The sequence below is a fragment of the Sinohyriopsis cumingii genome, chromosome 2 (genome assembly GCF_028554795.1).
Source record: "Sinohyriopsis cumingii isolate HCF-2022 chromosome 2, ASM2855479v2, whole genome shotgun sequence".
NCBI lineage: Eukaryota > Metazoa > Mollusca > Bivalvia > Unionida > Unionidae > Sinohyriopsis > Sinohyriopsis cumingii.
In genome coordinates this window covers 47,308,289-47,321,346 of record NC_142962.1, presented here as the reverse complement: position 1 = coordinate 47,321,346, position 13,058 = coordinate 47,308,289, and the positions used below count along the sequence as shown (strand labels likewise).

At 35.5% G+C, this 13,058-nt stretch overlaps 1 protein-coding gene across 4 annotated transcripts in view; it reads right to left on the bottom strand.

The window, feature by feature from the left end:
- Window positions 1-13,058, bottom strand: part of LOC149804774 (calcium-independent protein kinase C-like) — a 105,899-nt gene that overhangs the window by 17,211 nt on the left and 75,630 nt on the right. For all 4 annotated transcript variants that reach the window (XR_016416619.1, XR_016416618.1, XR_016416620.1 and 1 more), the window contains exons 12-14: window positions 7,893-8,031; window positions 6,986-7,174; window positions 4,774-4,923 (exon numbers count right to left, since the gene is read on the bottom strand). Coding sequence is in view for 1 of the 4 variants with exons in the window: in XM_089944363.1 (XP_089800489.1) it covers window positions 4,774-4,923; window positions 6,986-7,174; window positions 7,893-8,031 (478 nt within the window). In the remaining 3 variants the exon portion in view is untranslated. The remainder of the gene's footprint in view (window positions 1-4,773; window positions 4,924-6,985; window positions 7,175-7,892; window positions 8,032-13,058) is intronic.

Genomic DNA, 13,058 nt, shown 5'->3' with positions numbered 1-13,058 from the left:
CTTTTTAACTCACTGGACCTAAATACCTTCCTGTCAGTCATAACATAACCCTTTACTGCTCATCAGTATGGAGGTTTAACTTATAGTTTTGCACAGGATTTATCCATTAAATCAACAATTTGACATCCCTTTTGAGTTTATTTTTTGTGCAACAATATTTTTTAAAGCGGGAATTCTTTTTTGGAAAAACGATGGGTACTGGGTATACTTTATTTCAGCATGCTGGTGATGAAATTGTTGATTGCCATGGCAACCAAATTGAGCTTAGAATGTGTAAAAATCATGACAAAATGACATATTTTTAGTATTATATTAAGATTATAATTATCTTGCCAAATCACTCAAACTTTGAATTTTTTCAATTTATTATTGATAAAAAGTTTTTCAAATAATTTGGCTTGGATTGTCTAAATTCCATCAAATATAGGCACAACAAGTGTTTTGCTTTCAGTGATGTGTGAAGATTGAACACTTCAAGTCAGTAAAGTTTTGACTGTATATTCTGTGCTTATAGTTTTCTCTATGTATCTATATTATGTATACGTATTCAATTTTATACACAGAGAAATTTAATTGTGTGAACCAATATCATAAGAAATCTTTGAATGGAAACCCCATGCTGACATGGCCATCCATGCAGGTGGAGTAGCAATATGAAGATTTTCATGTTGGCCACTGTGGTAAAACCATATTGAAGATCATATAAGCACCATTTTATTTTAGGACCAGCTAAGGCATCACAATGAGTCTTCTGGTAAAAACCCCATGCAGATTTGACTTTCTGTTCACGAGAAGTAGCAAGACTTTCAACACTGCTACCATGATACCAGATCAGCACCATTTTCATTTAGGACTAACCAGATATCACAAGAAGTCTTTTAGTAAAACCATATGTTGATATGAACAGCCATTCAAAACCAGTAATGATAAAATTTCAAATTAGCTGCAATGGTGGCCATATTACACATTAGATCAACACCATTTTCATTCAGTGCCAACTAGACATTGTAAGAAGTCCTTAAGTGAAAACCCCATGTTGATATAACTATCCCTTCAGGAGGAGTAGCAAAAATATTTTCAAAATGGCTGCCAAGGTGGCCATATTGGATGTCAGATTGGCACCAATTTAATTTAGGACTAACTAGATATAAGAAATCTCAGTGAAAACCCCATCATTTGATATGACCATTCACTGATGAGGAGCCATATTGGATGTGGAAGTAGCACTATATTCATCTAGGACCAACTAGAGCATGAGATGTAAAGATTCATAGCAATTCTCCAAGCAGTTTAGGAGGAGTAGAGGTAACAGACAGACAGCAGAACATACCATAAGCTTTTCTGGCATGTGACCACTTGATTACAAAATTACTGTTCCTAAGATAAGCTTCAGATTGAAGCTGTTATCATCATCAACCCTTCGGACCTAGGTACCTATTTGGCCATGACAAATGAAAGTATGCACTACATTCATATAAATCCAATACTCCTTCACATGTAGAATATATAATCATGGGTAACCTAACACAATGACAAAAATGTATAAAACCTATAAGAATCTACATATTCATTAACTAAACACAAATACTTAACCCATGTTACTAAATCACATGTATGTATGTATGTATGTATGCATGTATGTATGTATGCATGCATGTATGCAGTGTTTCCCTTTACCCTCATTTGCACTTCAGAGACCCCCAAATTTTTAATTTGACCCCAGTTTTGATACCAAAGTTTGTTTTTAACTCAGTCTGACCCCCAGTTTTGACACCAATGTGATTTTTGACTCTCAGTCTTGCACCCCTAGGGGATACACTCTATGTGTGTGTGTGTGTATGTATGCATATGTATGTATGTATGTATGTACGGTACATACATAGGTAGGTAGGTATGTGTGTGTGTGTGTTTGTATGTATATACGGTACGTACATAGGTATGTATGCATGTATACATGTATGCATGTCTGTGTGTGTATGTATGTGCGTGTATGTATGTATGTATGTATGTGTGTGTATGCATGTATGTATGTGTGTGTATGTGTGCATGTGTATGTATGTGTGTTTGTGTGCATGTATATGTATGTGTGTTTGTGTGTGTGTGTGTGTGTATGTATGTATGTATGTAGGTAGGTATGTAGGTAGGTATGTAGGTAGGTATGTATATATGTTCAAAAAGGTACAAGGTCATGAGCTAAATGCAAAAACTTAACCTAAACCAGTAAAAAGTAAAATGTTGGTCATGGTGACCTTTATTCATATGGGTGTAGTATTATTAAAAATTTATACATTCAGCTACTTTAATGATTCAAGCATTAAATGTTAAAACAATTTTCTTTAATCTAAAGTCAATGATGCAAGAAATATGGGTCATAGTGACTTTATTTGAGATGAAGGCATAGTACTCAGACATGCATATCCTCATCATGCTTCAGAAGTAAAAGACATGATCATGGCTGTAAAGGTATGGTACTAACAGAGTCGTGCATACAATAATGAAGTATGTTGATACTAGTATAAACAGTGTTTGAAACTGAACCCAAGTCAGTGGAATGCAAAAAAAGGGTCAAAGTGCATCCAAGATGGTCACTTTTGTGATGAATGTATACAATTTATCAAGATAAATACCTATACAGTTTAATGATTATAGGTGTAACAGTATGTATACAGGAGGTGAAAATATTTGGTCACGAACTAAATGCAACAATAGTCCCCTGAAGAGGCCAATGCTCTGCTGGCCAAAAAGAATTTCCAGGAATCCAAAAGAAGACAGTTTCTGCTGTTTAAATGTTGAATATTGAAACTATCTCTCATATTCTTGAGAAACTCCAACACACCAAATCTGGTAACAAATTATGTTTTAGTTAACATGTTCACCCCATACCTGTAAGAGCTGTACAACATTCTTTATCATGGATTTGACCTTGAACTTGTATTATGGATAGAAAACCACTGAAATGTTCCCAGAAATGTAAAGATTTAACCACATTCTAGGTTTGCTTATGTAAGTGTAAGCCACCCACAATGTTTGGTCCAGATATGTGATACAGGATTAATGTTATTTTGCATAATCCATTTTTCTTCTTCCAGTCAAAGTGACCTTGGCTGTAGATCTTTTAACCCCAGTATTTATAGGCATCTTCCTTACCCCATGGGCAAACCAGTAGCAAACCATTAACAATGCTTGGCTCCAGTATGTGATATAGATATAATGTTGTTGTGCAGAAACTATGTGTATTCCTTCTGTCACAGTAGCCTTGACCTTTGATCTCCTGAACCTGAAATGGGTTGGCTTCATTCAAGCCATCCACAAAGTCTGAGAACTCTAGTTATGGTCTGGACACTATTTTCTTCTTTCAGTCAATGACCTTGACCTCAGACCTTATGATCCTGAAATCTGTAGATGTTCTTTCTTACCCAACACAAGCCATCCACAAAGTTTGGTAATGGCAAATGGTAGGTAACTTGAGTCATTGTGCAGAAATGAAATAATTAACAGATGAATGGACAAGATAACAAAAGAGGCTGAACCTTATGGCAGGCAAATAGAAACAAAGATATCTTAGTTGTATCATTCAAGGTAAATATCCACAAATTGGGTTATATGTTAAAATCCATTCATACATTTCATACTGCTGTTTACAAGTATGGCTGAAATCCAAAACAAGAACTATTGACCTTAAAATCAATGTCCAAGTACTGACTAACAACTTGTTTAATAGAATGCAGCTAAATACAAAGTCTGGTCAAAATTCACTTGCTTTTGTACATGTCTCTGCATTCATAAGCTCAATAAAATACAAGATGGCATGCAGTAACCACAAGGTCAGTTAGGTTGGTTTTCAGCTTCTTCAGAAAGTGTGGATAGTGTGATATTTTCATTAACCTAAATACTGCAATAAACATTTAAAAGAAAATCCATTGTCAATGCCACTGTTAATAAGACAAAACTGTGTGTGATTGAAATACAAACTATTCCAATAAGATTAAACTGTGTGTGATTGAAATACAAACTATTCCGGGGCCCCGAGTGGTCTTAAGCACTCTCCGTTAGAGATCACTGCCATCTCACCTCTGTCTGTGTGGGTTCAAGTCTAGGATTCGGCCAATGTGGGTATGTGAGAAAGCTTGCCAGTAGCTTCTCGTGGGTCGGTGGTTCTTCCTGGGGTTTTCCCAGGATATTCCTCCACCATTAATACTGGCCACCATGCATAGCCTATCATGTGCTGAAAAATGGCGTTAAATCCCATAACAACAACAACAACAACAGACTATTCCAATAAGACATGAGTATGATTGAAATACAATTTATTCCAATAAGACAAAACTGAGTGTGACTGAAATACAAATTATTCCAATGAGACAAAACTGTGATCGAAATATAAATTATTCCAATAAGACAAAACTGTGTGTGACTGAGATGCCAACTATTCCAATAAGACAAAACTGTGTGTGACTGAAATACAAACTATTCCAATAAGACATGGCTGTGTGTGATTGAGATGCAAACAATTTCATTACAATAAAGCTGTGTACAATAGAGATGCAAACTATTCCATTAAGACAAAGTTGTGTATAACTGAAATGCAAACTATTCCATTAATACAGCTGTGTATGAGATGCAGCAACTAACAAATTATGAGATAAGTTGAAGGATGAATCTGCCATACTCATAATCAGATTGCTAGCAACTGGATAGCTAACCTTATGCCATCTGTTACCCTAGACCAAGTAATTAAATTACAATGGACAATATACAAAATGCCATACTTACAATTTTAGGTTTGAATGAGGGTTTGACTCGTTTCTGCTCCAATGCCTCCCAGTCAATTTTCTCATGGAAGAATGGATGGTTGAGAATTGCCTTCTCCGCACCGTGAGCCTTCACACAGCCCAGTCTCTTGGCTGGGTTCTTTGTCATGAACTAAAATGTATAATGAAGTACCAATGGTCAAATTTACATCATCACATAAAATCAAATAGAGTAAAGTGATCCAAAATGGTGACAAGGTCATTCCTTGATACCTGGCCTTGATCACAGTAACCATAGTGTAAATCTGATCATTTGCCTTAAATCAACCAAGTCCTATCCTGAGTTTCCTCCCTCTTGTTTGTCTGAGATCTTTTTCTAACCATATGCTTAGTCACTCAGTGGTAATTTTCTAACCATATGCTTTGACACTTGGTGGTACTTTTCTAACCATATGCTTTGACACATGGTGGTAATTTTCTAACCATATGCTTTGACACTTGGTGGTACTTTTCTAATCATATGCTTTGACACTTGGTGGTACTTTTCTAACCATATGCTTTGACACATGGTGGTAATTTTCTAACCATATGCTTTGACACATGGTGGTAATTTTCTAACCATATGCTTTGACACTTGGTGGTAATTTTCGAACCATATGCTTTGACACTTGTGGTAATTTTCTAACCATATGCTTTAACACATTAACCCCAAGCAACAAGTTAATGTGGCAGGAGGTAGTAGCCTACTGCCAAGCTCTGTAGAGTCATGGTCATGCATGATACACTAAAGTGGGTGGTATTATAGAAAGGTAGACAGATGTAGCTCTACAATGATACCCGATAATCTGGAATATCTAGTTGCACTACAAAATACAGAGGGAATGACCTCATTTTTTGGACCCCAATTTTTTTCTACCCAAAATTCAACTGTGGTCAGAATCCGAATTTGTGTCTGGATTTTAGACTTTTTGGTCTCAGATCTAAGGCAAACCAGTATGAACTGCAAACAGACAGATGAATCTTTGCAAAATGTAGGATAAGATGGGCATTTGGAATAAAGAGTGGTCACGATACAAAATTAATGGCTCTGTTTAGCACCCAAAAAAAAGAAAAGAAAAAAAAAGAACTCCAACTTTTACCCTTCTGCTCAAACACGAGCCAAATAGCCCATGAAAAACGATGTTTCTAACACAACTAGACAGTATGTTATTGAAAGATCACCTGGGATTTTGGTGTTTTCAAATCTATTCAGAAATAGCTTTCAAAACGTGTTTCCAACTCGAATTTCAGGCGAAAACGACAAAATCCTCCAGGTGTTAATGTGTTAACACTTGGAGGTACTTTTCTAACCATATGCTTTGGCACCTAGAGGTACTTTTCTAACCATATGCTTTGACACCTGGTGGTACTTTTCTAACTATATGCTTTGACACCTGGTGGTACTTTTCTAACCATATCCTTTGGCACTTGGTGGTAGTTTTCTAACCATATGCTTTGATGCCTGGTGGTACTTTTCTAACCATATGCTTTGACACCTGGTGGTACTTTTCTAATGAAAACCACATGCTCTGACACCTGGTGGTACTTTTCTAATGAAAACCACATGCTCCGACACCTGGTGGTACTTTTCTAATGAAAACATTTTCGGAATTAAACCTCTATATGAAGGAAATTATTTTGCTGCTTATAAAATATTTCATGAGTGTTTAAAAAATATTTTTCAAACTTTATTCTTTACCTACAGTGTCTTATATATCTCAAAATACTCTTACCTACAACATTAATAAAAATGATGTAAGCACATACCATCACTTAGGTTCAACTTCCAAAATCGATTGCCAATGACAGGTAGCAACTACATGTATTAACTAGAAAAGCCATGCCATGGAGATCATACAAATCTTAAGCTTTAGTACTTGAACAGACAGAATTCTTTTATCCAGTGGTTCAGTTTCCTTAAAATAGTAAACTTTGTTGATTTTGTGCGTGTCTGTGCTTTGTTTTTCACGTGTGTATGCATGCGTTTGTGTGTACATGACTAACCTCAACATAACCCAACCCACCACCACAACAAAGAGATTACAAGGAAGTTATTTTCACATATTTCGAAAAGAAATTCTTCTTACACAGTCTCAAGTTTATTATCTGAGATTAAAAACTCACACATTTATGACCGTCGGGCAAGGTTCATAAAGATGTAAAAATAAAATGATTAATACAAGTCTTCATTGTACCCCTTTGAGAATCGATACTGCTTCTTTGCTTAACCACACCGGATATAAAACATCATCATGAAGTATAGATTCAAACAAATCATCTTCATTGTCGGCCTCAAAAGGGGGCTGTCCTGCCATCATCTCATACATGAGAACTCCCAATGCCCACCAGTCAACCGAGGCATCATATTCTAACTCTTGCAAGATCTGTAAGAAAGATTACATACCATGATACAGAAGCATTTCTACAACAGTGTAACTCTTATGCTAGCTGTGTGAAAGAGATGGGTAATAATATGTTGAGTTGTTGGGAGACAGGTGCTCACAAGATCTCCCATTCTGTGTACAAGGTAATATCTAAATGAGTATTCAATTAACCTGAGAAATTAGGTAACATCTACCTAGTTATTACATGTGATAGGAAATCAGTAAACTGCATTTCTCCGAGAACACTTTCACAATCAAGTTAAATTCAGCAAAATAAACTTCACTACCTCCCAAATTCAGTCTTCCTGAAAAGACAAATATTTCATCTTTCCCACTTAACAGCATTGTCCATATTAAATGCTGTCTTTTATGACCCTGATTACTAACCCATCTTACCATCCAGTCTCTTACACAATTCCTTGTGTAAATGTGTCAAATCTGCTGAAAACAGATTGATTTCAAAACAATGAAAGGAAGGCAAGAAATAAAAACAACAAAATCTTAAACCTCCCAAGCTTTTTAAGTCGTCAGTTTTTGACAGAAAACAGATTGATACTATGACTTGTACAACTTATCTTTTGAAACTTCTATAACAGTTGTGATTTTTGACCGTCAAACAAAACATAAAAATTTCATTCTCACACTTTAACATTTAACAAGCATTTTTTTTAATTATTTCATTCCTGACTTTGAGAATCTAAAAGTCAATGACACCTACCTCTGGAGCAATATAATCTGGTGTACCACAAAATGTTTGGGTTAGCCTGCCTTCCAACATCCCTTCTTTACACATACCAAAATCTGCTATCTTACAATGACCTTCGGAATCCAACAATATATTATCTAATTTCAGATCTCTGAAAAGAAAATGACAAAATAAAATGCACTTGGAAAAAAGTATGGCATATTAGTCAGAAAGCAATAATTATTTCAATATAAATGGTGTAAAGTAGGTTCAGGAAAAAAAATTGTTGAGTAAGCTGTGTTTCTTTGACCGAATTAAAACACATATACATCCCCACATACCCAGACCTCACAAAATAAAGAATACGTTTACAGCATCATTTTGGTTTGTATTAGCAGCTGATGTATAACATTGTCTCCTGTATGCTGAGACGTAAGTCAGACAAGTGTGGTCTACCAATGGAAAGAGGGGCTGGCATCAAATTCCATCAATCATTAGTTGCTACTGGAGTGGATGTGCATACTCTTCCAGAAATGCAACAGCAAGAAGAGCTTGCATAGGTGAACCTTGATTATGATACTATAAGTATTATTGAAGAAATGTATTTATTCCAAAACTTAGGTTTTTTTTGCTGTATTTGCAATACAGTCAAAATACGTTATGCAAATAGGTAGAGGCTGAGGGAGTTATGTCCCCTTTCCCCAGCAATGGCCTTGGCTGTCTCCTAACATGTGGCAGCTTCAAGTCTCGTGTGAGATCTGGTCTAGGGACAGCACGTGGCTGATAAATGGATACAATTTAGAGAAACACAAAATCTTTTGTCCACAAATCCTGACCTGCCAACCCCAAGATTTTTTTATATAGCTTTTTGTTAAATTTCACATGCCAAAGGCAATCATCTCTTCTGCCACAAGATGTACTCAAATCAACACAACATGATGTCCAATAAACATACCTGTTGATTTTTCCTGCATTTTTCAATAACTGAAATTTACCTTATTTTTTTATTTACTGCTTGAACCTGTTATGAGGTTATTCTTCCTTTTGTTTTCAATTTGTTCTGATTTTTGGACAACATTCAGAGAAAACGCTATAAGCAACAGCAGGCATTTTGCATGAAAACCATGGGCAGACTGAAGCATCAGAGGTACTCCTTTAAAATTTAGCAGGTATGTTTCATGGTAGGAGGTATAACTGCCATTGTCATGTGAAATTGAAAGAAGAAAATCCAAGAATTTGATCTCAATGAGAGAGGAACAGAACCCATTGAATTCCATAGGATTTGGAACTACATTTTATACAACTGCACTGGAGGCAATTACAGTTTAAATGTACTTTACAAACTTTTAGTTGAACATTTTGTTTACTGTCACTGTACCAGTCTAAAATATAATTTCTGAATTTTGTAATGCATGTTTTCCAACAATACATTAGCAGTACATGATAGTTTGTTACATCTTATTGAAAACTGTTCTAATCAACATGTGTCCAATACTGTACAGACCTGCCAACCCTGATGAGTCCGTCACAGTAAGGCAGTTGATTTTTTCCCATAAGATTGACCAGTTTTCAGTAAGGTGAAACAAAATATCAATAACTGCTATTGTAAAGCTGGAAAACGTAATTAAAAGTTTGACGCATCGATGATTAACATTATGTTCAACTGAAAAGTTTGTAAAGTACGTGTGGACTTAATTTACCACTAGTACAGTTGCACAAACTCTAGTTCCAAACCCTATGCAGCTCAACGGCTTGTTACTATCTCTCAACTCGATATAATTCTTAGAAATTCTTTTCCATTTCACAAGACGATGGCAATCAGATCTCCCGCCACGAGACATACTCAAATTGACACGTGATGTCCAATTTTCTTACCAGTTTTATTTCCAGCTTTTATTCACAAAAATCTGAGTAATCCTTTTTATTCTTCTGTGTTATCTAGTATCACTTTTCTAGAAGCTTATTTTCCCCATAAACATGCATCGCTTTCTGGATGCCATTTTGAAAAATTCTATAATCAACAGTTTGATCATGCAGATGCTTCAAATGAACAAATAGGTGCAGTTTAAAGCATCTGGGGTACTTTTGTAAAGCTAGTCTGGTTCCCTGACTATTTTACTAATTCTAAGATGAAACCCAGATCCAAATAAAACACGGATGAACCAATTATCCCGATTTTTTGGCAATGATATAATTTTTCCATAGTTTTTGCTAGTATGCAAGTCCGTATTTTAAGGGTAATTTTTGTAAGACTTACAGCAAAATCGTAAGAGTTAGCAGGTCTCCCGACAGACGTACTTGTTGTCCTTTCTGCTTCTCTGCCAAGAATCTGAATATTCCTTTATATTCTTCTTTATTAACTATAAACACTTTTCAAAAGGCTTTCTCTTTTGTTTTGAACATGTATCACTTGTTGGATGCCACTTTTTGAAAATTCTATAAGCAATAGCTTGATAATGTGAACATCTTGCACGAAAACATTGTGTGCAGTTTAAAGCCTCAGAGGTACTATCGTAAGGGCAGTCTGGTACCCTAACCAAGTCTACTACATCTAATATGAAACCTGGATCCAAATCAACATGGAGAAGCAATTATCCACATTTCACTACAACAATCATAATTCCGTGATTTTTGCTTTTAGTCCATATTTTAAGAGTCATCATATATATAAACACTTAGATTTGTCTTCAGTCTTTCTCTGTATCCTGCTTGCTAAACAAGAGGCTGCAAGTTCGAAACTCATCTAAGTATCCCATTCCCCCCCCTTTTTGGGGTATTTTCAGGTTCAAACTTTCTTTTAAGCTCACTCATCCCAACTTTTTAAAACAAATTTTTGTTATTTTATGTTCGAACTCCCGTTCTTGGGTCAGCAATCCAACTGTCAAACATGAGGTTGTGAGTTCAAAACTCATGGCACCTTCCCTTATTTTTTCCACTTTAAAAAAAAAATTATATTCAAACTTTCTTTTAAAATTGCTCATCCCAATTTACTATATTTTTTATTTTCTTTGTATTGTTATGTTGAAATTTTCTTTTATCACTCCCATCCTAGGACAGGCAATTATTTGTCTTTCTGGTATCCCTGCTGAAAAAACATGGCGTTGCAAGTTCAAAACTTGTGGTGGCATCCCGAAGTTTTTACAAATATTTTTTAGTTTTTTTTTTAAGTTCAAACTTTATTTTAAACTCGCTCATCCCAACTATTTCTTAAGAATCTTTTTTTAATTCCCATCTTAGGACAGACAATTAAACTAGTTTTCATAAGACTTGTACTTAAGGTCCGAAATAATTAAGGGAGTTAATGTGGAGGGAAATGAAAGTGGAATGAATGGATAGACCAGTCCAAATTAATATACCCAACTTACTTAGAAAATATGGAAGAATAAATTCAATATATCACAGACCTGCCAACCCCGACGAGTCAGTCTCAGTAAGGCAGTTGATTTCTTTCTGTAAGATTGATCAGTTTTCAGTCAAGTGTAACAAAATATCAAAAACTGCTTTTGTAAAGCTGGAAAACGCAATTAAAAGTTTGATGCATCGACGATAAACAATATGTTCAACTCAAAAGTTTGTAAAGTACGCACAGACTTTATTTACCACTAGTACAGTTGCACAAACTCTAGTTCCAAACCCTATGTAGTTCAAAGGACTGTTGCTATCTCTTGACTCGACATAATTCTTGGAAATTATTTTCCATTTCACATGACAATGGCAATTATATCTCCCGCCACGAGACATACCCAAATTGGCTATAATCAACAGTTTGATCATGCAGATGCTTCGCATGAACAAACAGGTGCAGTTTAAAGTGCTTGGGGTACTGGTGTAAAGTTTGTCTGGTTCCCTGACTATTTTCACTAAAACTAAAATGAAACCCAGATCCAAATAAAACTAGGATGCACCAAGTATCCAGATTTTCTTGCAAAGATCATTTTTCTGTAGTTTTTGCCAGTATGCCGTAAGTCTGTATTTTAAGGGTAATTTTCTTAAGACTTACGGCAAAATCATAAGAGTTGGCAGGTCTGATATCACAACAGGCAGGTTAATCTAGATTCATGCAATGAAAAGCATTTTTTTAAAAGCTGAGCTTTGCTCATGGCTTACAAAACGTGTATGAATTTACAATGATTTTCAAAGCAAGCAATTACAGTCTTAAACAGCATACCAAGATAAATCATTCAAGAATGTTTTTGTAGATTGTTTTCAGCACAACAATCCATGATTAAAGAAGAACCATACTGATAGTAATTCTAACTAGTGTACGCATATAAGTGATCGTCTTATCATTCATTAGCATCTGACAGTTCTGTTTTTTTCTTTCTTTCATGTAACACAGTTGCTGACCATATATATTAACATTCTATCAAACAGGCAAAAGAAACTCTAGTTTTCAATTGATGGTTAATGTAACTCAACAAACAAAAAATCTGACTAAAGGTGAAGAACTATATTTATGCCATTATACTACAATGGTGGTTTTACAAGACCCTACAATGAACAATCAAAAGATATTATAATGTACCACAAATGTATTATACTAAACCACTTATATAGTTGTTGGTTTAGGATTAATGCCATTTCTTGGTACAAGAAAGGCCATACATGCTAGCCAGTATACTTGCTGGAAGAAGAACCCAGGAAAAGTCTGGTAAGGACCACTGACTGACAGGAAGCTAATGGCAACATTCTCACATACTCATAGTGCCATGCCCAAGACTCGAACCCACACAGACATAGGTGAAATGGCAGTGATTGGTACAAGCTTGCACTTTAAACCACTCAACAACCCTGGGTCTCAGACTTGTACAGAACACACCGACTAATATCAATACAGCAACAGATCTATGATTTCCAATCACCAGAATTCAAATTCAGTATTTCCACTAAAAGCTGTTTAACAACATGTATAAAAGTTTCATTTTGACAACTTGTGATTAATAGCTCCTGAAAAGCATGTGATTTCCACTTCAAGAAAATCAATGTCACAATATAATGTGTATGACTTCACCTAACCTGAATATCTCGACATGTCTGTGACTGGTACTGACATGTATATGTCTATTTAAAGACATGTCCCTGATTGGTACTGACCAGTATATATTAGCATGTCACTGTATTGACATGTCTGTGATGGGCATTTACCTGTATATAATAACCTATGTATGGTCATATCTGCTATAGGTACTGACCTGTATA